The sequence below is a fragment of the Falco peregrinus genome, chromosome 5 (assembly GCF_023634155.1).
Source record: "Falco peregrinus isolate bFalPer1 chromosome 5, bFalPer1.pri, whole genome shotgun sequence".
Lineage (NCBI taxonomy): Eukaryota > Metazoa > Chordata > Aves > Falconiformes > Falconidae > Falco > Falco peregrinus.
The window spans coordinates 19,700,512-19,723,875 of NC_073725.1; the positions used below are offsets into that span (position 1 = coordinate 19,700,512).

Sequence of the window (23,364 nt, forward strand, 5' to 3'; positions counted from 1 at the left end):
TTTCTGGGTGGTAGGCTCCAAGCTACTTGTGTGTTGGCTACCTAGGATATGAGTTTGGGGAGACCAGGTCAGTGGGAAAAGTAACAGCTGAATTCACCCTGCACACTTTCTTGGGATTCTTCTACCTGGTCCCTGCTACTCAAAAAACCTCATGCAAAGTTTACACCTGTGAAAGACCACCATGTCTTCTCTCTAAAACTGTCCATGGGCGTGTAAGTTACTGCCAGGGATTGACTGACAGACATAGAGGACAGCACTAATAATTTATTAGTCTCTTCAGCATGCAGAGGACCGCTCCATACTAAGCCCTGCTTGTAAGGTAATTTTCAGTGCAGTGTGAATGCCTAAAAAGCCAGCCTTCACGCTGCAGATTATCTGTGAGGCTGGGCAGGGAGAGGTCAGGAAAGAAGTGGTGGTGGTCACCGCCATGGGAAGCTGCAGGAGTTGCTACTCAGAAGTCTGGTCCTAGAAATTTACATCATTGTGGCTTGCGTGTTATGCACAAGACTTGCTACTTATCACGTAATTGTCCCAGCAAGTAGATCAGGAGTAAATCCAGAGGTAGTGTACCAGTGTGAGAGTGAGTGACGCAGTTGCCAATTTTTTAGGCAGGACAAGGAGTAAAACTGATTTAGCTTCATGTAGAAGTAGCACAGCTCTCTTGAGTGCAAACCAATGTTTGTGATTTGTCTAGCTTACTGTAAGAAATTCACATCCTTTGGCATGGAAGTCACAGCCTTTCAGATAACAGTATGGTAAGTTCAGGAAAGATGCTGGTAGGATTGCCTAACCTTTTTCAGAGGATGGTACCTCCTTTTCCACATGAGGGTGCTCAGTGTCCCCGACTTCTGTGGGGAACTCACGTTCTTTGGAAAAGACAGCTGTCTTCAGAACATTAAATCTGATGCAAGATAATCTCGTTTCTATAAAATGAAGAATTAAACGCGAGGCCTGATTTCAATCTTTCTGCACCACAGCTCTACTGAATCCTGGGAAACAGAGGAGTTTTAATGCCAGATTTTTGGTGTTATTTACCAGTCTTTTAAGACGGGTGGGGGGCGTCTACTTTAAGTGGTAGAACAAGTCAAAGGTGGAAGGAGTAAGGCATCGGTATCAGGGAAGATCGTAGTCCAGGGATTGAAAGGAAGTCTGGAAGAAAGTTGGTTAGCTGAAGTAACTTTGTGTGTGGAAGCAGGCCCAGAACTTGTCTCCTGTAATGTGGATGGATGTTCTGTCAAAGCTTAGTTTCACAAATATATACAGCAAATATAAGTCCTTCGCATTTCTGGCAGCTTCTTGTGAAGTTGTATGGAGATTAGTATCACAAATCTGCACGACTCAGCAGTACTGTTTCAAAACACTTGCTCAAGACAGATTATTACTGGCAGCAAACTCTGCAGGGAGTAACTCCATTCCATGAACACCCATGCCCTTCTCCTTCACTGTGCAATCTGTGTCCAGCCTGGAATAGGAAATGCCTGAAACATAGCTCATAAGCTTCAAAGCATCACCTTTAACCTCACCTGCCTTCTGAACTTTCTCTTCTTTTCTACCCTCTGAAGGCTTCCCTTTCTGTTCTGTATCTTAGCCACTTTGTTACAGCAAGAAGCCTTCCATAAATGCTGAAGAAGCCAACACAACCTATTTTGTTTGGCAGCAGGCTGAATCAGGTGAATTGCTCTGACCTCCTCCAGCTCATGTTTGCTTGGAGGTATGGCAGAAAAGATGTTAAGAGTTTTACCTTATAAATGCCTCAGAGCCTTAGATGCCCTGATTTTCATAGACAAACATCTACTCTATTCCTGTAATCCTCCCTCTTTGATCCTCGCCACAGTCATGCTTGGTTCTGCTCTATTGTAGTTTAAGCAGCGTGGGAGATCTGGATGTTACTGTTTGCAGCTCAATTAATCCATATAAGTTGTGCAACTGTTGGTTATGGGGATGTTGAAGCAACACAGGCAGCTTTTCAGGAAATCGTGTCAAGCTTGCTCCCAAAGGCAAACTAAAAAAAGTCACTTCTGTGCAGGGACTCTGAATTTACACTTGCAACATGGAGCCTATTCGTGCTCTCTATTTGCATTTTTCACTGGCAGTGACATTTGAAAGTAACAAGTCTATGGCTTTAAATTCCTTATTGATGAGAATAAAGGCAAAGACAGATACGTGTTTTGAAGACTGGGGGAAAGAGTCCAGGAAAATCCCGGCTTGACTTTAGATGGTTTCAATTTTACCACCAAGAATGATTCCAGGTTCACCTTAAATGGCTCTCTGATCTATGAACTAAGCAGCTCTGTTTGGTGCAGGGCAGCAAGATGAACCTTGTATGCACTTCTGTCTCACTAGCATGGCAGAATCCGCCCGTAGCTCCAGAGTGAACAGGACACTCAGAGCAGAGGCAGAAGGCTCCCTGTGCTGCTCTTGCCACAGCAAATTTAAAGCAAAGGAAGGTATGACATTATCTTAATGAAAAAAAATATGGGTATCACCTCTTCTTGATTGTTAGGTGCTGTGAGGTAAATGCTGGCTTTGGGATGCAGCACGTGTGTCTGTCTGTTTATTTGACAGAAGTATAGTTGTAAGATAAAGGCCAAATGCATGTAATTGGTTTCAGCATTCAGAGGAAGGTGTTTACTAGGATCGGTATAATGCAGACTTTTTCATTCCAACGCTTTCCATACATCCCAGAGTGCAATTTAACATATTGAGAAGAAACTCTGTTCATTGATTTGACTTTAAAAACAAAACAAAACAAAACAAACCCAAACAAACAGTATTCATAGTGTGCTTTATACCTTACATTGAAGACAGGAGTTGAAGTGTTCCTATAACTGTACTAGACTGAGGTTGAAGTTCCACCTCGGCAAACAGAAGGGAAATTCGGTATAGAAGCAGTAGTTTTCTGCCAAATTAAATAAGGGACAAAATTCAGATTCAAGGGAGCTCTGAGGAGTGCAAGGAGGATCCATGTTACATTAATGGGGCCTTCTTGCAGCATCAAATACTCCAACACAATTGTCAGTTCTAATACTGGAGTCAACAATAATAATTCACGTAATTTCAGAGCAAATCAACAGCATGTTGGAGCAGACTCTGTAATCCTTTCTGCCATTCACTGTTCTGCTGCTGTGAGCTCCAAGCATTCATTAGTTTAGGACTGAGGTTTCAGCTCCGTGTGGGTTACATATTTTCCTGTAACCCATAAACATCCTCTCACAGTATGACTCTTAGAAACCCGCTCATTTGCCGTTCTTACCAGTAGTATTTATTACTATTTTAATAGCTAATGCAGACAAGGGAAAATTTTGAAAATCAAAGTGTCATGTGGAATGTATCACTAGATTGTTATTTAGAAGACACTGATTTGTTTATTTTGCATCACTGTGAAAAGAAAATCAAGTCAGAACACCTCTGAGTTTGCTTCAGGTTATCTACCATTTTCTGTGTTTAGCAAGAATGTGGTAAGCTTTGGCAGTGTCCAGTAAGGGGATGCAAAACTGCCTGGCACCAGAAAAGTTAGAAACTATTACATTAATTTTGAATCAGATCAGAGTCTTAAACTATGCTGATCAGAAGCAAGTACTTGCTCTTCTTCAGTCTCTGGTGTGTCATCAGTCATTCTCTGTGATACTTGACTCTTGAAGAAAACATGATGTCAGTACTCTACTCTTGAAAAACATTGTGTATTTAAAAAAACCCTCCATCTGTAGACTTCTCAACATTTTACTCATTTGCAGTTCATTTCCTGTGCTGACTCATATGGAAAAAATGTTATTTTCCACACATTCCAAGCATATTACATTCAATTAATATATTCCCATTTAAGTCAAATATAAGTAGGGTAGCAAAAAAGTAAGCCACTTTGCTCTTAAAAATAGCTGACTTTAAAGCTGTGTGTTAAAGAAATAGCTGCTAATTTATAATAACATTGCTGGATGTTTCTTTGTGTTTCAAGAGTGTATTTAGCAGCTTCATTCCAAGCTTAACCCTAAGGCCAACACAGAATTTTGACTAACCACATGTTTTATTGACACACTTGTTGGGGTATCTTTGCCTGGAAAGACATGCTAAAAAGGCCACAAACTTTCAGAAAGACAAAAATTGTGGGCTGCAATGTCCAATGATAGTCAAAACCAGGTCCTTCTGGATCAGGCCATTGCTGGTGTAGGTACCTGAAATAATAAGCATTTATACTTGGTCTCAGGGCAAACAAGTTTCATTTGGATGCACATTCTCCACCCTTTGCAGCTCTGGAGGTAAATAACTCAGCACCTGCCTTCCCAGGGAACTAACTAGCTTCCAGCTAGAGAAACCTGTAAAAAATAAGCAAGCAAGCAAAAAGCTAAAACGAGTAATAAACCCCTAGCACAGTTTACTTCTAGTCTACTAACCAACACCGCTTAAGCGATGAAATTGTGCTATCCCTTCAGTATTGACTGACACCCTGTTCTGGTGTAGCCGCTCATTCTGGGTTGCAACCAACCAACAGAGAGCTATGAATAATTCTGTTTGGCCTCATCTTTTAAAAGCAGCCTGTATTTCTTTATTTCACTATGCTGCTACAGCTACCAGAACTTTCAACCACTTTTATCCCCACAGATGTAATGCAACACCCTCCACAGAGCTAGGCTGAAAGTCGGTAAATTGGCCCAGCTTTTCAAATGCAAGAATGAAGGAAATAGAGATTTGGATTGGAGCTATGGCCCCCCATTTCTGTTAGCTGCTATATCTGAACCTCTTCTCTTAGACCAGGGGTCCTCAAACTACAGCCCACGGGCCGGATACGGCCCCCCAGGGTCCTCAATCTGGCCCCCGGTATATACAGAACCCCCCCGCCCCCCCCGAGGGTTGGGGGGGGGGGGGGAAACCAAGCAGCCACAGATGACTGCCTGCCACTTCATCCGCGTGCCGGCCCCCTGGTTAAAAAGTTTGAGGACCCTTGTCTTAGACTATCAGTAACTGCTACTAGTAAGTAATGGAAAAAGTCCATAGTTTGAGGAAGTGTTTATATAGCTGTAATTTATGTGGACGTATATTAAATATAGAATAATGTCACAGGAACTACGACAGAGTGTTTTCTGCTTTCAGTCTGATCAGTTCCCTTATAAAGAATATTCCTGACTTTTTAAGCTTGCTGCCTCACTCCCTTAAGTAGACTTTCTGGTTTCATCCAAGCCTGCCTTTATTCAGCATTATCCAGCCAGACCAGGATGTGGTAAACAGTCACAGGTTGATCACCACTGCTTGGCAGCTAGACAAAGTAGAAGTACTCCTAGGAAGCATGATTGTAACTAAAGCTGTGTTACCAAGGCTAAGGTAGTTTGGAGTACTCTTCCAGAGCTCTTTTTTTTTAAAAAAAAAAAGAGAAAAAAAAAAAAAAAAAGAGGCAGCATTTTTATTAACTGAGGCTTTTCTTGCAGGATAAAGGGAAAAATAATATTCATTCCATGTTCACCCTGCCCTCTACTTTTTCCAGTCTCTCTAGCATCTCCCAGCCCAGGTGACCTTGGGGGAAGAGGTCTGTGTTGCCACTGCATCAGTATGAGAGTTGTCCCCTGTAGAGAAGGGTAAAGAGCTGCCAGTGAGGAGGAGATGCCCCTGGAGCAGCTTGTGGAGGCAGCTTCATGTCCACCTCTCCAATGGGCTTTTGCAGTCACAGCAGAGCCTTCCCAGATCTATTTTCCAGGTGATAGACTATTACAGTATAAAACTGTGTGTGTGAAAGTAATTTATTATTAATACAAGGCAAAGAGTTTATCTATGGAAAGAGGGTATTGGAAGCCACTGAATCCAGCCTCCTTTGGCTTTTGATTGTGAGGAAACAGGGCAGTGGTATAACCTTGTCGGCGACTGGCACCAGCTGCCATCCCATATGTTATTAAATGGCCTGAAGTCCCTGTTTCTCCCTCCTCTTTCCCTCCAGTAAATCTGCTCTGGAATTTAGGAGACCTAAGTTCTTGTTCCAATTGATGCTGACTGGCTCTGGACACCTAGATCTCGTGGCACTTTTGAGAATTGGTGTGACTGAGAATTACTTCAGTCCTCTCTGACCTGCTGTGCTAGGGTTTAGGGTAAACAAATACATTGTATTTTTTAACACACATCTACAAAAGATTGATGCAAAATAATAATTTTAACATATCTATCAGCTTCAAATTGAACCTGGCTTCTCCTTCTTTCTTAAGTTAATAATTCTCCATAAGTGTAGACCTTCCCACTTTTGAGAGGAGCCCTATAAGAAGAGCTAAACAAAAGCCTTCTGGAAATGTGAAGTACTACATTAATCAAACCATACAGGATGCAGTCAACAGTTATAGACTGGTCAGATGTAGATAATGTCATCTGGACTCCGCAAAATCTCCAGAAAGTAGATAATGTCTCTATTAAAATACATATAGTGGGAAGGAGCAGATGGAAAGAGGTAGAAATACGTATGGTAGATGCAGTATAGGTGTGCTCCGTCAGTACATCCCCTATTTTTAATAAGCATGACAAAAAGTGTCCAATTCATATCCAGTTCACGCAGCCCCACATTTGTAAAGTAGCTACACAGGGCTACACATTATCTTTGGTAATGAAGAGTTAAACCTACATTAAAGCAAATATTTAGTCTGTTTATCCTCTGGGAGGGCTTCCACCTCTGAGATGAGGCAAGAACGTTATCAGTAAATTGGATAATCAAGAACTGCTTAGCTGAGAAAAGAGGGTGGAAATGTATTTTAAATTTTAATTTGTCCTTGAACAGCATCAAGCATGTTTCACATTTGTTACCAGATAATTTTCACACTCACTGTAACTTTGGGGAAATAGCTATTAATATAAAACTGCAGTTAATCCTCAGTGAAAAGAGATTTTAAAGATGTTGGCCAACATTTGCTGCCTAATTAATTAGATGGAAAACAATAAAAATTTTCCAGCAATCAGTATTTTAATGTGACGCTAGCTAAGATTATTTTTGACCAAAAACTACACTGAAAAACACCAGACACTCTACTCAGTAGTGGCCATTGCATCAGCTCTAGTGAAGAACGTAACAGTAAATTTAAGGTTTTTAAACAGCTAGGGAAGAAGCAGAATGTAAGATTCCTCTTTTTTTATGTCCTGCCATGTACTTTTCCTGAGCTCATATGGAACATCGGGTGTTTTCAGATAAGCAAATTAAATGCATCTTCTTTGAAGCTGACCTTCTAGTAAAAACATTATTTTTCTACTTAAGAGTCTTTGTCTACCAGAGTATCACTGTTATGTAGATAATTACACTGCCACATAGCTGACAAAAGCATCATCTAGAAGGGAAATTATTAGGAGCTTCACCTTACTATGAGCTGCAGAAGTCATAAAGCGAGGCAATTAGCAGAAATGTTTTTGCAAGAAATAGAGCGTTGCCATCATGTAGAGTAAAATGCCTACCCACAGTCTCTTGTTGCTGTCCTTAATATAGAAAGATGTCTTGGAGAGCAATGATCCTTGTGGCTTACATGGAGCATTGCATGCTTTTTTCTGTTTTGGTAATATGAACACAAGTACATGCAACTTTAGCAATTACCTTCTGTAAATGGCCTAAATTTTAGTTTTCCAGGTATACATATATATATATAATCTATAACATCTTCCTCTTTGACTTAAGTTTGTCTTGCACGCTGAAGGGTGCTGCACACACATGGATCCCTTCTCTCACTTCTAATTCTGAAGGCACTCTGCAGCTGAAAATTGTCACTGCATTGTAGTTTCCTTTATAACATGCAGGCAGTGATCTTGTAAATCTTGAAATATTTTGTGTTGACCATTAGATTATTTCCTACTTAGTAGAAGGGCTGGAAACAAGAAAAGAAAGAAAGAAAAGAAGGTGGCTACATCTTCCCCCTACTGCCTACCACAATTCCACTTTCCCAGCTAAGAGAGGAAATGGTATATGGCTGCTATAGTCCCTGAGCCAGTGTGAACTACAATGTTATAGTCAGTACGTTCCTGGCTGGCTTCCTCAGCCTTTAATGCACAGGAAGATCCCTCCAAATGAGGACTGGGTCTACTGATGCAGGAACTTGTATCTGCAGTGCTAATATTGCCTGGTTTTGTAGAGGCACCTCTCGGAAGTGTAGCAATCTTTCATATCCCAAGATCTGTGGCACATGAAACTCACCACATAGTGTTTGTGCTGCCCCAGATCTTTTTTTGTGAAGCACGGAGATGAATTTTTAACATTGCTGGTTGCTTCCAGAGCTCCATCATCAATGGGCTTAAATCATTTTGCTCCACCACTTTGCTTTTCTTTGCAAGCCCAGGCACAGCATATTTGTGTCATCAGGGGTTCATCTGCACATCTGTTTACAGATGCAAAGTGAGGAGATGTCCGTTTGTTACAGCTAGCAAGTATGGAGAGGCTACACCAAGGTGCTTGGTCTGTTTTGCTAGATCTAGTCCCTCAGCACAGCTGAGCATGGAAGTCTATTTTCCATTAGTAACCTCTGGATGAGCATCATGGTTTAATGTCACCCGGCAGCTAAGCACCATGCAGCCGCTCACTCACTCTCCCTGAAGTAGGATGCAGGAGAGAAGTGGAAGTATAAAAGTGAGAAAATTCACAGGTTGACATAAAAACAGTATAATAATTGAAATAAAATATAATTATAATAAATTGTAAGGCAAAGGAAAATTACAAAGAGGGAGAAATAAAACCCAAGAAAGACAAATTATGCAAATGAAAACAGTTGCTCACCAACCAACTCATGCACAGCCAGTCCCTGAGCAGCAGCCCTCCCACCAGCCTTCTTCCTAGTTTTATTGTTGAGCATGATGTTATATGGTGTGGAAAATCCCTTTGGTCAGTTGGGGCCAGCTGTCCCAGCTGTGTCCTCTCCCAGCTTCTTGTGCATCCCCAGCCTACCCACTGGTGGGGTGGTGCAAGGACCAGAAAAAGCCCTTGGCTCTGGGTAAGCGCTGCTCAGCTGTAGCTAAAAGCATCCTTGTGTTCTCAACACTGTTTTCAACACCAATCCAAAACATAGCCCCTTACCAGCTACTTATGAAGAAAATTAACCCTGTCCCAGCCAAATCCAGCACAATGGGATAAACGGCCACTGAGCATGATGGGTCCCAAATATCACCAGAAGGGAGGACACAGGATGGTTTCTCTTGGAGAGCAGCAGATGAGTAATAGCCTCTGATGAACAGTTGTTTTCCATAACAAGCTGATGACACACTTTGGAGACTGAACCACTTAGTGGTATCCTCCAAGGGCAATAAACTCTTTGTTAGCTGAAACAGAAAGATTTTCTGAAAAGCAACAGAAAATTCAGTACTTAAGACATTGATGGGGTTTGGGTACATCTCTCATGGATGCTCATTGAAAATGCCCCATCTGGAAATTTAGGCTGTTTCTTAAGCAGCCAATCAAAAATTATGCAAACCTCTTGTCAAGGGTGAGACAGCATAAATGCCAATATGCAGAGGAACTGGATACCAGGTTTTATTGAAGAATCGGTGACATTACAGCTTTTACCCTGTTTCTACTTTCTCATGCTCCCACCCACCAGCTTTTCATTCTCTAGCTCTCCCCTTCCCTGTAGTGAGGTCACTGCTGACTGGGGAGAAAGTTGTGTTGGTTTCTGCTGTGACGCTGCTTGCAGTTACCGGTCTCAGGCACTACCAACCACTGGGCATCCCCTGGCATTGATGTCCATGGCTTCTTCATCTCCAGAATCTTCCCCCATTTCCCAGACCAGTATCTTCACCTTCTTCTTTTGGGGCTGCCTTCTTTCCAAGACCACTTCTTCCTTTCAGTAACCCCTCTCCTGACACCACATCTTCTTTCTTAAGCTCCCAGTTCCTTCAGTCTAAAAAGCGTATGTGCATAAGAACAGCACGTGATCAGCCTCTAGCTAGTGGGTCAGTCTCCTGTCTCTTTATTCACTGAAGGATTTGTGATGCATCACTTTAGTTGAAATGTTGTCAAAATTTCCAAGCAGTCCATATTGGTTGGAGCTTGCAAGTAGTAGGCTTCTGTCTGAGAGTCCAGGAGTTCAGTTTTGGGCATTCACCCACGCACTTACACACTAGTTATCTGCTGCCTGTTTGTGTTCACAATTTCAGCTATTTTTTGATGATGACCGCTCCTAAATCTGAGTATGTGTATTGACCCAGCTCTGTTAGTAAGATCCAGCTATGCGTCAGTGCCATCAAACACACTGATCTGCTTTTCTTTTTTCCCCTCCAAATTATGTCTTCAGTGACTTTCCACTAACGGCTCCTGTGCTAAAAGGAAGGTTATCTGTTGAATTTTGCTAGTATTTTTTATAGGTTACATCACTGCACAGCCAGACAGTTGCAGCTACCAAGCCTATTGCTACCCCTATGGCTTTCCTTATCTCTGATAGTGGTAAGACAATTATGGTCAACATTAATTAAGATTTTTTTGGACAACAGGCCACGTATTCATGCTAGCACAAACCACACGTGTAGATGAGAGAAGCTACAGCTTGAGGTGGCTTAGCTTGTTCCTAGTTGAATCCAGGGTGAATTTAGATAATGCAAATATTTTCTAACTGTGGACAGTTTATGAGTGATGTACTGAATTATTTATGTTGGTAGACAACATGTTAGCAGATATTTGGTATTTTTGTTTTAATGATTTAAAAGTATAGAAACAAAGTAAAATTTGAGCTTAATGTCCATGTTTTTTGCTCCCCAGATTGACCCCTAGGCAAGTAATACTCCTTTTGCATTACTGGGCTGCAGAAACTTTTGTACAATTATTTGTCAGAAACTTAAACAATGATTGATGCCCCGTGGAAGTGTACTTGTAGGTGTGCTTTAGGCCAGCATTGATATGTGTCAAGTATTAAATTCTCTCAGGTTGTAACAGTGAAGGCTGAGATTGCCTCTTTGAGCAGATGACAGTAGTAAAAAAAAGTGTTTTTCTGCCCAACTTGTGTGATTTCACTGAAATCAGTAACTATTTGTGGAAAAAAAAAAATAAAAAATTACACTTGCATTGAAAAGTTTTGTTTCAATGTTTTTCCACATTTCCCATTTAATTATTTGTTTTCAAGGGTGCTGTGGATAAGAAACTGAAACTCTTTGTTATAAAATGTGATTGTAAAATTCTGTGAAGAAGCAACACATTGTGATTAACTGTAAAAATAACTTCCCTCAAAACTGATTCCACCAAACCGGTACAACTGCCCAGTCAGTTAATAACAGCAGTGCCCTGGATCATCTCTAGTCTGAGCAAATCATGCTGACACACCTGTAGCTTCTGATGAAGTCCTCAACTATGTGTGATCCAAGGGAAGAAACAGCTTCAGAGCAGAAGCCTGTGTGTGGCCAGATCCTGGCCATGCACTAGATTTTTAGGTGGAGTCACGTGTCATCATCTTCTGTTGCTCCACTCTCCAGCTCCATCACTAGCTACTGGGAAATGGGCGGAAGAGGGAGAGAGGGCACTGGTGGCCATGGTGAGTCACACACCAGCATTTCATATGCGAGGCCCACCACTGCCAGTCTGTGCTAACAAAGACCAGGAACAACGAGAGGTTGCACTGATGAGGGAACATTTTGCTGCAGGAGGAAAGAGTCAAAAACCTCAGCAAGTTTGCAACAGCAGAAGGCCAGAGAGTAAGTGACTATTTACATATCAGGCGTATTTTTGAACTAAAACTTTCAGTCTTAATTGATTGTTCTAACCTCCTGGCATGTAGCAGCCTCTCATTTCAAGCTCATTGGTGATGGAGCTCTGTAAGCAACAGGCAATGTTAAAAACCCATTAGCAGACCAGAGAGGATATTAAATCCCTTTGCTGAGGGCAGACTGTTCTTTTGTTTCATAACTCTTTTCCCATGCTTTCAGCAAGCCCAGAGCCCTGTTCTTCATTTCCCAGCATAGTTTTTGTTCAGATGTTGGTTTTCCATTTTTTAACTCCTCTATAATAGTACAAGGCCCTTGAAAGATCAAAATTTTGGCATATAAAAGTGGCCATACAAAATTCAACTTCTTTTTCAAAGCATCTCAAAACACAAAATAAAGGCTTTTCATTTCGACACATGTAAGAACATAGGTACAAATACCTAAGCCTGACAACAGGGAGATCTTGTTTGAAATCTGGCTTTCATTATCTTCATCTTAAGAAGAGTTACTGAACACACTGTGTTTACTAATTTTACTGAAACCAAGACCATCTGCTTATCCTCCTTTGGGACACCACACCAGGTTTAATTTCTTCATGTTTTTTTGTCCTGTTCAGCTCTGGTACCATCATCATCTCTGGAGCAGTTCAGCATCACCTCCCATAGGCAAGTCTATATCCACCTTCTTTGAGCTATTTTTCTTCTCAGCAAAGCAAGCCTGTGCAAAGATCTGAAATTACAGGCTCCGCAATCTAGGAAATTGTCTATAAAATTGTCTGGAAAAGCAGGTGTGGAGATAGCAGTGTCAGTTCATTTAAAGGACGTTAGATATGGTTTATCATGTTCGGGTTTTAGAGGACTTGGACTTTCTCTTTCAATAACAGTTAGTTGTTAGTTTATTTATCATGGCATTCCAGCATCTTAATTAACATTTAGATGATCAAAAACCTGAGATGATATTTTAAGAAGCACGGAGGTGGATATTTCCTTTCAGGGACAGACATTTATAGCAAAGCTGCTGAATATGTGAAAAGCGCATTGCAAAAAAACCCTCTTGTGGTCAAATTTTTCAGCACAGGGCAGTGAGTTTCATCATCTTCTGATCACCAGGCATCAAGAATGAGAATCCTTTTTGCACTTAAAGACAGGAAAGGCCTATTTGCATTTTAAGTAAGTCTCATTGTTCCTGAACGACAGAATAAAAGGTCTGGCAGCATTGGAAGTTCTTTGTCAAGGAGTTACAGAGTAGATTTGTAAGAGGGCTAAAGGCATTTCCTTTCCCTGATATGTATGTTTTAAAACCATGAAGTTAGAAAGGACTTTATTTTAGCAGGGATATTTTTCTTCTCTGTAACAGCCTTAAAGAAAAACCTGCCTATTACTGCCTCAGTTTTTTCTCAGCATGTCGTTTCTAAAGAAAACTATGTCGCTAGTTCTAATGTTATGCACTGTTTTGTAGCCTGCCTACATGCAAGGCAACTTTGCTATTTAAACATCGGATATTGTGATGGGGAAATTGGGTTGGGGTAGGCACTCAAACAGACCCACACCTCTCAGTAACATCTAACCTGAAATGTATTAATTTGGCGGGACAGGTACCATGGTTGGCCGTCAAGTCCTATTGTACAGAATGTAAATATATGACTCCTAACTTCTCCTCACACCCATTTGGTTTAGACAGACACAAGGTGGACTCAGGGTAACAGGTAACTCCAGCCAGTCCAGGTGTCAAGTCCAGACTTGGCAGCTTGGTCCCAAATGGAGGGTTCCTCTTCTAGCTCCCACATGTTGTTGAATGTCCCTGTACAGTGTACCCCCATCCCAAGCAGCTACTGACTTAGCCTGCCCACAACTCTGCACATTTTGAACTGGTAGATTTGACCATAAAAACAAACAACAAAAGAAAACAGCAACAAAAACACACAAAAAAACCAACACAACCTATCCACCCCCTATTAAAGACCTTTGAAGTCAATCCCATGCTGCCTAAACCAGATTTTTGCCTAGTTTTCTCTGTATGTTTTGAACTTTTTCATTGTATGCTCCTGTCGTTCATCCATAGAGTGCCTTTGCCACAATGTTCAAGTAAGTGTAGAATATTGAGTCAGGTCAAAAGAGAAAAGTATCTGTAAAGGGCTGTTTCATCTCCTTAAAAAAAGAACATTGATCCTTTTGAATCATCAAAAAGACAAAGCCAAGAGCTGCCATAATACATTTATCTGTGGGCCAGTTAGGAACAACATACAGCAGACCGCAAAATTATTATGTTCTCTTTTGATTACTTTTTTGAACAATCCATTCGGTCCTGTATTTGGCAGTGGGAAGTGCAATGGCAGAATTGCTAATAGTTCTGGTAATTTTATGTGAGGTGAATATTTATGTATCAGTCAACATACAAGGCAACTGTGCATCCATCAGCTTGTGTTATCAGTCAGGCACTGCATATGGCAATGGCTTCTAACGGCAAACCATCTAGGCTGGCTGGGGAAATCTGGGTTCGGGTTTAACTATAGCTCGCCTGATGACCAGGTGAGGACCTGTGCCTCTGTCATCTCCATGATGTCAGCTGGGGCAGGCAATGGGGTCCCAGCATCAGCTAAAAAAAAAGAAGCAGGAGGGTGCCAGGTATTAGGGCAGAGAAAGGGGGAAATTCCTGAGGTAGAGGGGGGCACCTGAGGAGGCCGAAGGACAAAGAAGGGCAAGCAAAGGGATGCCCAGCTCACCCCTGCAAACCTAATGATTTAGGGGAAATAGGCTCAAGATTTTTAAGTTGGGTGTGGACGTCCTCTGTGGCAAATGCCATTCACTGATCTACCAACTCTTGACTGAAGCAGAGCAGGGGAAGGAGGACGGTGAGCGCTTGTCCAGCAGCAGCCAGACATGGAGGCAGGCAGTAGCCGTAGAGGAATTTTTAAAGATACTCTCCCTTTCACCATCACAGTTTTTACACAAAAACAATTGATTAAAAATTAAGAAGGGGGCAGGAGAGAAGGTTGCTCAAATACATAGATATAACTGCAAGGGCACCAGTGCCATTTCAGGGACTTATCTCTCTCTTTCTAAGGTGATATCCTATACCCTTCGCTGCTTCAATGCTGGCCCAGCTTGCTTAAAATTCTCCATTTCCCATAAATTCCAGCATGGAGATAAATTTCTGGTCACAACTGTAAATGTGCTTGGGGAGGAAGGGGTAAGGCACTTATTATTTTTAACAGCTTCCCACAGCAGAAGTTGTTCTACGGAAAAATAAGTAATTTAAAATGTATTTATTTCTTAAAGTTTTAAATCAAAACAATTTCTGACTGGCATTATCCTTTCAGCTGGAATGATACAAAATAGTTGTTGGGTCATAGCTGGATTAGTTGGAGGTGACAGTCTCTATATGTCTTTTTCTTTCTTTCTTTTATAGACCTGAATCTTTTTATGCTATCCTTTTCTTTTCCCCCACTTTGGCACAAATGCCTAATATAGTTACCTTAATACAGTTAGCATAACATCATGTCATTACTAAAATCTGCGGTTTTCTTTCCAATTTCTCCAGGCTGTAGGGCTCGTTCTCCCTCTCTAGCTGTTAATCTTATGTTGAGCCTCAAAACAACAGGCAAAAAACACCAACTAATGGTGCTGCGGCTGTAGTGGTGCTGGCTAAGAGGGTGATAAACGTTCCCTTCTCATGTGTGTGACAAACAATTCCTTTGCATTCCTTAAGATAAATGTCACTTTCCTGAAATGCAGAGTAGTTACTAAATTATTTTTAGAGGAGAGACAGACATAAAGACTGGGAATCAGATTCTGCCCCATCTCTGTCCCTCGCTGCCTCCAAACCTTTCCATTCACCTATATTGAGGTGTTCTCTTTCCATTTAGACTTCCTCAAAAAAGGCTTAGATTTACAAAAGCGATGCAGTGTGGCGTTTTGGTAGTATTTAAGGTCAGATTATCAGAACAGTTTATGCCTCTATTTTCCATGGCTGTTCTGGAAAACCTAGCCGTTGGTTTAGACATTCAAATGGGAGCTGACCCAGTCGTAAAGTGTTTCTAGCAAGGCATTATTAAACATGACCTGCTTCTCAAAACAGCGCATCCTTCCAGTGCTGGGTGTCTGGATGCATTAGCTTGTGTCTGAAGAAAATGACTGTGGCAGAACCTCATTTGTAAGTTTATTTAAGAGCTACTCAGGTATATCTGACATCAAATTTCCTTATTTGCTTCCGGTGAAACACTTTTTCTTTTGTCAGTTTTGGCTTTTTCATTTGCAAAAAGAATACCAGCCTTTACAGACTGTGAAATAATAGATACATAAATACATAGGACACAGAGGACATATGTGCAAATGTAATTGTGAGTGGGGTTTTTTTATATGAATTTCACAACCACATTGACAATTATGTTTACAGGCATTACAGGGCAGTCAAACATTTCCAGTACTTTCCATTCTAAATGCCCGGTTTTAGAAGCTTGCAATTTTTACAACTTAAACTCCAGAATCTGGATCAAATAGTGCCATATCAGTGACACCTCTGACAGTTTTACCCATTAGTCTCTCAAATGTGAGCCATCCCATCCAAGTTCTGGCAAACATGCTCATATTGCAAGGCATAAAGAGACAAAGACAGTGAGCCCATAAGAAAGCCCATGAGGCTATTAATCACCTTCCATTTGGAATTAGGATAATATGGTACTCAAGAGATGATGCTTAAGGACACACATAAAAGGTGTATTGAATAGAGCTGCCCATTCATTGAACACTGTCCGCCCTGTTCAGTGAGCAAAGTGTGTCTTGAATAAAAATAGTTACAATCACATCCCTAGATTGCAATCAAAAAGCGGCTGAGCGAAACCTTTGTTCTGGCATGCTCAGCATTTAACAATTTGATTAAGTAACCTTAGTAAGGGTCTTAGGAGAAGAGAGTGGGAGGGATGATTACTTTTTGAAGGTAATAGCAAAGAGTCAATCGAAGCTGTTAGTCTACTCCCCCTTTGAATGAATACCAGAGCAAAAAGTAATTAGGGTACTCCAACTTCAGCTTGTTTGTTAAGCTTTTAGTGCCTCTATTTCTGATCCACCACAAATTCGAAATGATTCCAGTTGGACTAAGACATTTCAGTGAGTACTTTATACCAGTAGCTTCCAGCTGTGCTTTAAGGTTGGCATAGGGAAAATTTGCTAGTGGGAATAAATGGTAGGCTGCAATCAGGCTGTCAGCTATTTAGTGGGGCAGGAAGCAGACAAGACAGTGATGGTTGGGCTTGCAGGTCATCAGAATATATTCAGCAGAAATCCCTGCAGAGAATGTTTTAGTATCCCAGACTTTACTACTTCTGCAGTAACACTGCCCCTTCCAGACATTGCTGTGGCCATCCCAAATGTGAACTCGCTCCTTACTCTCCCCCTTCCCCATGCTTCTGTCTACAGAAAGATTAACCTAGAGGGAATAAGAACACCACAGAGAGGCTTTAAAATTCAAACAACCCCTGGTACCTTATGGCAGATAAGTGAAATTATGCAAATTCCCTTCAAATAATCTGCCGCATTATAGTGTTGCTATTATTACTATTATTGTTGTTGTTGTCATTGTCATAATTTTTTACTTTTAGTCATTAATACCACTTAAATTCTACTATTTAGTGTATGTTCAGACCAAATTGCTAGCTTTCTCACGCTCTCTGGGGGAATTTATTGGCAAATAATGTTTCAACACATTGCTATATCCTGTGCCACTACTATAGCCATAATCAAATATTCTCTTATACTAGAATAACTGTAGGCCTCTCAACGTACTTGCTCAGCTTTACATAGCTGGTTTGCAAGATCCATGTTCTACCTGCTTTTTCCCCATTTCAAATTACCAGGATGCCTTCCAAAACCAGCTCCTTTCAGGCAACTGTAAAGTCAACAAGCTTGCCTACATGGGAGGCCAAAACCTGATGCAACAGGTCAAACCCTGGTCCCATTTAAACCTATACCAAATGTTTTCCATATGTTTTCCATAATGTGAGCTGTTGCTCTGCCTCAGTTCTGAATCTCAGGAGCTGTTGGGTCAGATACATTGCCAATATCTAGTTGTCTAATTTCTGGTGTGCAGTTTTGAAATAGCTTAGTCATGATTCTCTGAGGAGGTTTGATTTAGTGTGATGGAGATCAGAAACTGAAGAAGAAAGCATTATCCTGGGGAAAAAAGAAAATGGGTCTTGCAGAAATGCCATTTACAGAGCTTGAGATATTGTAGTTAAATGTAAATACAGTATAAATGCTGCTTCTTTAAGCCCTTTAGTTATAACTCAGCAAGAGGCAGGGAGATACATGCAAATCATTTCCAAGCTGCCTAGTCCCACAGTAAACCATGTAGTTAGAAATGACAAGGAATTAAAAGACGAAAGCTTTTGGTAGTTAGAGGGAATTTCATTTCAATTTACAAAGACTTCTTGTAGACTCAAGTGTGTGATTGAAATACTTTTCCTCTCTTTGAAGCCACTACTTACCTACCCACAGGTAACAAATGGCATTCAGCAATAGAAATACAGTGTTGCTCATCTGTACTTTGTCTTACTCATTTTCACATGACCACAGATTTCTGTTCTGAAGAAGCTGGGTTTTGATTTTTGAAAATAACACAGACAATTTACATTCATTTTCCATGTCATTTGGATACGCAGTTATATTGGTAAATGTGTATCTTCTGTGATCACATGGCTATAACATGTAAAGCCCAATATCCACCTTGTAATGTTAATATTAAAATGTCTGGAAGAGCGTAACACAGCCAGCAGAAAGGACTGTGAGCCTGCCTGCCTTTTCAGCTGAATCTCTGAAGTAACTTGGTAAAGCAGGTGAGAGCTATGCCAGTGCAGAACAGTGTAAGAGGAGAATTAGATCTAGTGTAAGCACTGACACTAAATACGTGTTCTATAGGCAAAGCATGATGCTGTTTTCCTTTTTTACATTCCACCTTATAAATATAATACTAAAATGTGGAGAAAGCCCTGTTCTCTCACTGTGTCAGTTGTTGACCATCAGGAACGGTGATTCAGCATTTCAGCATCAGTAATAAAAGCACAAAGCCACAGACATCAATATTAGTTTGAGTATGTGTTATTGAAAAGAAACTATAACTGAAAAAAACCTCACAGCACAGTAATACAAGTGGAGCTGTGCATGGGGAAAAAATAAAACAAAACCAAGGATGTGTTCTTCTAGTAAATCCTGTGTGTACTAGGAAAAAAAGACCCCAGGAATGAGGCTAGATGTCTGCACGTACTGAGAGGGGGCTGAGAGGCGCCGAGCAGATGCTGACCCTGTTCCATGGGCATCCCTGGGGTGCACCACACATTCAGCCCCATTCAGTTCTTGTCTTTCCAACAGTCTCAGGAGGAAGGCAGGGAGGTTGTTGGTTCTCTGTCCTACAAGAAGCCCACAAGTGAAGCATCTGAGCCAGGCATGCTGCAGCCACCCCTAGCTGCTCCAGCCTGCCTTGATCTGGCTTGAAAGTGGCCACTTCAGGAACCTTTTTCCCTGAAAACAGTCCTGTTAAGGCTCAGGTTTTGTCACCGAATTGATGAGCCCTTCCCTGAAGTGCTTCTTTCAGACACAGCAATTACCTGAATGAAAGTCAACAGCATGTACATGGCGTTGACTACTCAAATAACCAAAAGCTACATGAGTACTTTCAGATGTAGGATCCTTCTGACTAATATTACTATCACGTGTGACTAATGAGGGCTAGTTAAAATGTCAAGAGTTTTGGGGGGTTTTTTTACTACCTTTTTTCTTACTCACTCTCGCAGTAGATGATAATGAACTGACATGTTGTTTACTCATTCCATTTAAACAGTCCTGTGGGGACAAAAGAGTTGCCATAGTCTAACTGCTTCTGCGTAGTTTAGGAAGTCTTATGAGTGTTCGAATAAGGGTGGTTTTGCCTGGAAGCAAACAGACTTGGTTCTCTCACTTAAGAGTAGGTTGACGTTGAAGATAATGCAGAGCTACTGTTCCCAAGTGGGAGAAGACTGCTTCTGTAAGGCAAAATTTCCCCTGGAGTTCCCCTACCTGATGCACTGAACTTTTTCACTGCCAGTGAAGGAAAGCAAGGTCAGACCCATGGCATTCTTACTGTCCCACCCAGGGATGTGCAAGGAGTCCCTCCTGCACCTTCCCAGCACTGGCCCAGGGAGGTGACAGCAGTAGTTCCCGGGTACGTGGGCAGGCGATGGTAAAGGGAGATGGCTTAGCCTTCTCACCCAGCCCAGGAGATACCTCTCATCTGCAAAACCTGGCCCTCCACTGATGGCCTGGCTCCCCAGGGCAGCTCCAGAGCCTGGCTGCTCCTTCAGTGGCTCACTCAGCCATGCACGGCTCTCAGGCCAAGTCCTTTCAAAACAGCAAAGGGATTTTGGTTGCTATTCATGAGGCAGAGACATCACTGATAAGACTACTATACAACAGAGCATAATCCAATATATATCTAAAGGCAGCAAGAGCCTAAGAAAGGGCCTGGGGCATAAATGCCTAAAATTGAGAGACGATAAGGAAAATGCATGCATAAATGTATATGAATAAAATCAGGCAAAGTGAAGAATGCTGTCAATATTTACTTTACTGCAGCTGACCTCCCCATCGGTTCTTTCAGGTCGTTCGTTAAACGCATGGAAACTATTGATTTTGTCTAATTAAATCATTGCCGTGCATTTCACAGGGACAAACACTAAGCACGGACTGCGCTGTAAGGCTTGTAAGATGAGCATCCACCACAAGTGCGCAGACAGTATTGGACAACAGCGTTGCATGGGCAAGCTGGTAAGTGAGCAGCTCAGGGCAGCAAGTGCAGTGGGAGGCAACAGTTTGTGCTGGAGCCACTTTGTGTGCCTGGCCCCCGGCTGGCATTCAGCTGGTGCGTTGGCAGAACTGATGCCAGGCCACTTCACTGAGGCTGGGAAAGGAAAGCCAGGTGGTGCCCTGTTACCAGTTTGGGCAATTGCTGCTACTCAAAAACCTGAACAAAAATGAAATGCAAAATCCGGTGGGCTTCGTGGATGTGAAAATAACTACATAATCCAGATTTAGCTAAATAACAGAATTAATTCACTTGATTTAAACTGTTCTTGGTGTAGCGTAAATCTCTCAAGAAATGCTATAAATTAGCCAAAATATTTTGATATAGTTTAACAAATGAAAAATCCTTCAAGTTATGTTTTATTGGCTTTTCCACTGCTAGGGCTCGAAGGAAAACTATAATTCATCTTAAAAAGAAAACCAAAGGATATTTCACAGTGAGATACTACAGAGTCTGAAGCAGTTTCTCAGTAGGAGAGGCTGGGAGGAGACCTGCCTCTGGATAGACGCAGCACCTTAGTGCTTGGGTCACATTTTGAGCAGCAAATTCTCATTATTGGTGAAGGCAGGCCACTGTGTTTGAGATGATTGTAACCCAGCTCAACAACTTTTAATGGGAATATGGTTCTTTTGGTTATTTTGGAAAAAGAACTTGGGAAAATGACCATTTGGAATATGAAAACTGTATACATATGTTCATGTTTCAGATGTTCTCGGATTTGTTGCAACCTGAAACAAATATGAGCTAAACCCAAAGAGTTTCACTGGGTTAAATGATGAAAAGATGCAAGCATTGACTTCAAAAGGGCCACAAAACCCATCTTTCATGGGAAAAATCTTTTCTCTCCAAGAGTATTCAGTGAAAGCTGTTGTTGTTTATACACCTGATGCAAATCTTTATGCCTTCAAACCATAATCGCTGTCCTCGTGTGAGGCATTCTGGTATAGGAAGTTGGTCTGTGAGGAGCTGAATGACCCCACTGCAAGCCCTGGACAAGCCAAGTACTGAATCATATGAGTTGTTTCAAGTATTTCTTGATTCCAGCCTCAGCTCTGGTGGTCAACAGTTTACCAAAGTGGAAAAGTAGCGGCCAGATTTACAGCAGAAAGTCATTCAGCAAAGTCACAGGTGTTTCATAAGCTGATGTTGTATCTGAATCAGTTTGGGAGCAAACTAAGGCTAGAGAATCTGGAATTATTCATCTAAGAAACCAAATTTATCAATCCCCTCATTCCTTCTAATCTATACTGCAGCTCATTAGCAAAAGAACTAGTTGTCTATTGGTTTTTTGATGTATACTGAACATAGGATATGGAAAATATGCACATCTCCACGAGGCTTTACTCACAGCGACTGGAAGTTCTTAAAGCCTGCAAAGATTAGAAAGCTGAGAGCCCATCTGTGAATCTCTGACACCTTGAAGGGCATTTCCAAAGATTTAGATGTTAGCACCTTCATTTGAGGTACTTAGCCTTTGCCTGACACATTTGCTAGCTAAGTGAGTAAATAGAGAGGCCGTAGGAAATGTCTAACCTTCTAAGAATGGTTTTTCGAGTGGTATGGGGCACCATTATTTGCCATATTGTGATATTCTTTAATGCTATAGCTTTAGCTTTTATACTGTGTTTCTCTACAAGTGGACATTGAGGAGACATCTGTTGACGAGTTAGGCAGTTTTTTGACCTTACAAGACAAAAAAGAAGAAAAAAGAAAAAAAAAATCAGTCAGCAGCAACCCTTGGAAAAACCTATAGAAAGGCTCTAGATTCCTTGGGTTTCATAAGTGCATGTATGGAAACAAGAGTATTTGGAGTTAGTGTGGGGAAGGATAGGCGCATGTTTTGCAAATACAAAACAATGCAAATTCACATTATATAAGAAAAAAGGGAGAGGGGAAACTTCCCAGAACCTCTAATGATTCAGCACTTCTCCTGCAATTAATTAGTGCTGCTTTTGTGTAAGACAAAGGGGAGCTGAATATGAGCCCCTCCTTCCACATAAGTACGGGAAATTGTGAGTTTTTTTCCAGGAGAAAAATCAAATAAACCCCTGATCTCTAAACCCCATACCGACTCAACAACAGGAGCAAATTTCTAGCCTTGTTACACTGTTACACCACTAGCCAAAGAGCTGAGGTTGTTTCTACTGTCAGTCATGACAGCAATGCACTTCACTTGCTTTTGCTTTCTCTCCCTCCAGCCAAAGGGATTTCGACGGTACTACAGCTCACCACTACTCATTCATGAACAGTTTGGCTGCATCAAAGAAGTGATGCCTATTGGTAGGTTGTGATTGCTTTTCTGTTCAGTCTTCCATTGGCAGTGCTCTGCAACAGCAGCGGCAGACTTCCAGCCATGGTATTTACCCTCAGCAGCCTTCCAGCTCCTTTCAGTGACTGGATGTCCTTCTGCCATCTCAGGAAAGGACCACTTCAAAGATACAAAGCTGGAAGAGGAGAGGGTGTGTTTATTGTGTGTTTTGCTCAAACCCCCGTTCACATAATCTCTTAAAAATTACCCTGTTTATAATAATAACTACCTGAGATCAAGGTAGGAAGTTAAAAGGGAAGAAACACTGGAACATTGAGGTGAAGGTCTGAGCTGGGAAGAACCAGGTAAATGACAGAGATCAAAACATCAGGAGGCATTCAAACCACTGGTCTGGCTTTGGAGGGGTGTTGCTTGATTCCTATCCTTTTTCACCCACACTTCTTACTTTCCTTGTATTTTTATTAACCATGCCTACACGTTGCCTGAGTGTGTATAGGCATTTAATAGACCAGATTCTGCTCTCTGTAACACCAAATTCCTGAAAAGAAACATTTTTGAAATGGAGAAGTTGAGTTCATTCTGGAAAATAATTTTCCCCACCAGTCCTCTGACCAGGTAAGCCTGGCAGTACAAAAAATGAAAGCCAA

At 41.4% G+C, this 23,364-nt stretch overlaps 1 protein-coding gene across 2 annotated transcripts in view; it reads left to right on the plus strand.

Moving 5' to 3' along the window:
* Positions 1 to 23,364, plus strand: part of STAC (SH3 and cysteine rich domain) — a 74,833-nt gene that overhangs the window by 25,491 nt on the left and 25,978 nt on the right. For both annotated transcript variants that reach the window (XM_005242204.3, XM_027793679.2), the window contains exons 3-4: positions 20,311 to 20,411; positions 22,647 to 22,728. In XM_005242204.3, coding sequence (XP_005242261.1) covers positions 20,311 to 20,411; positions 22,647 to 22,728 — 183 coding nt within the window. The remainder of the gene's footprint in view (positions 1 to 20,310; positions 20,412 to 22,646; positions 22,729 to 23,364) is intronic.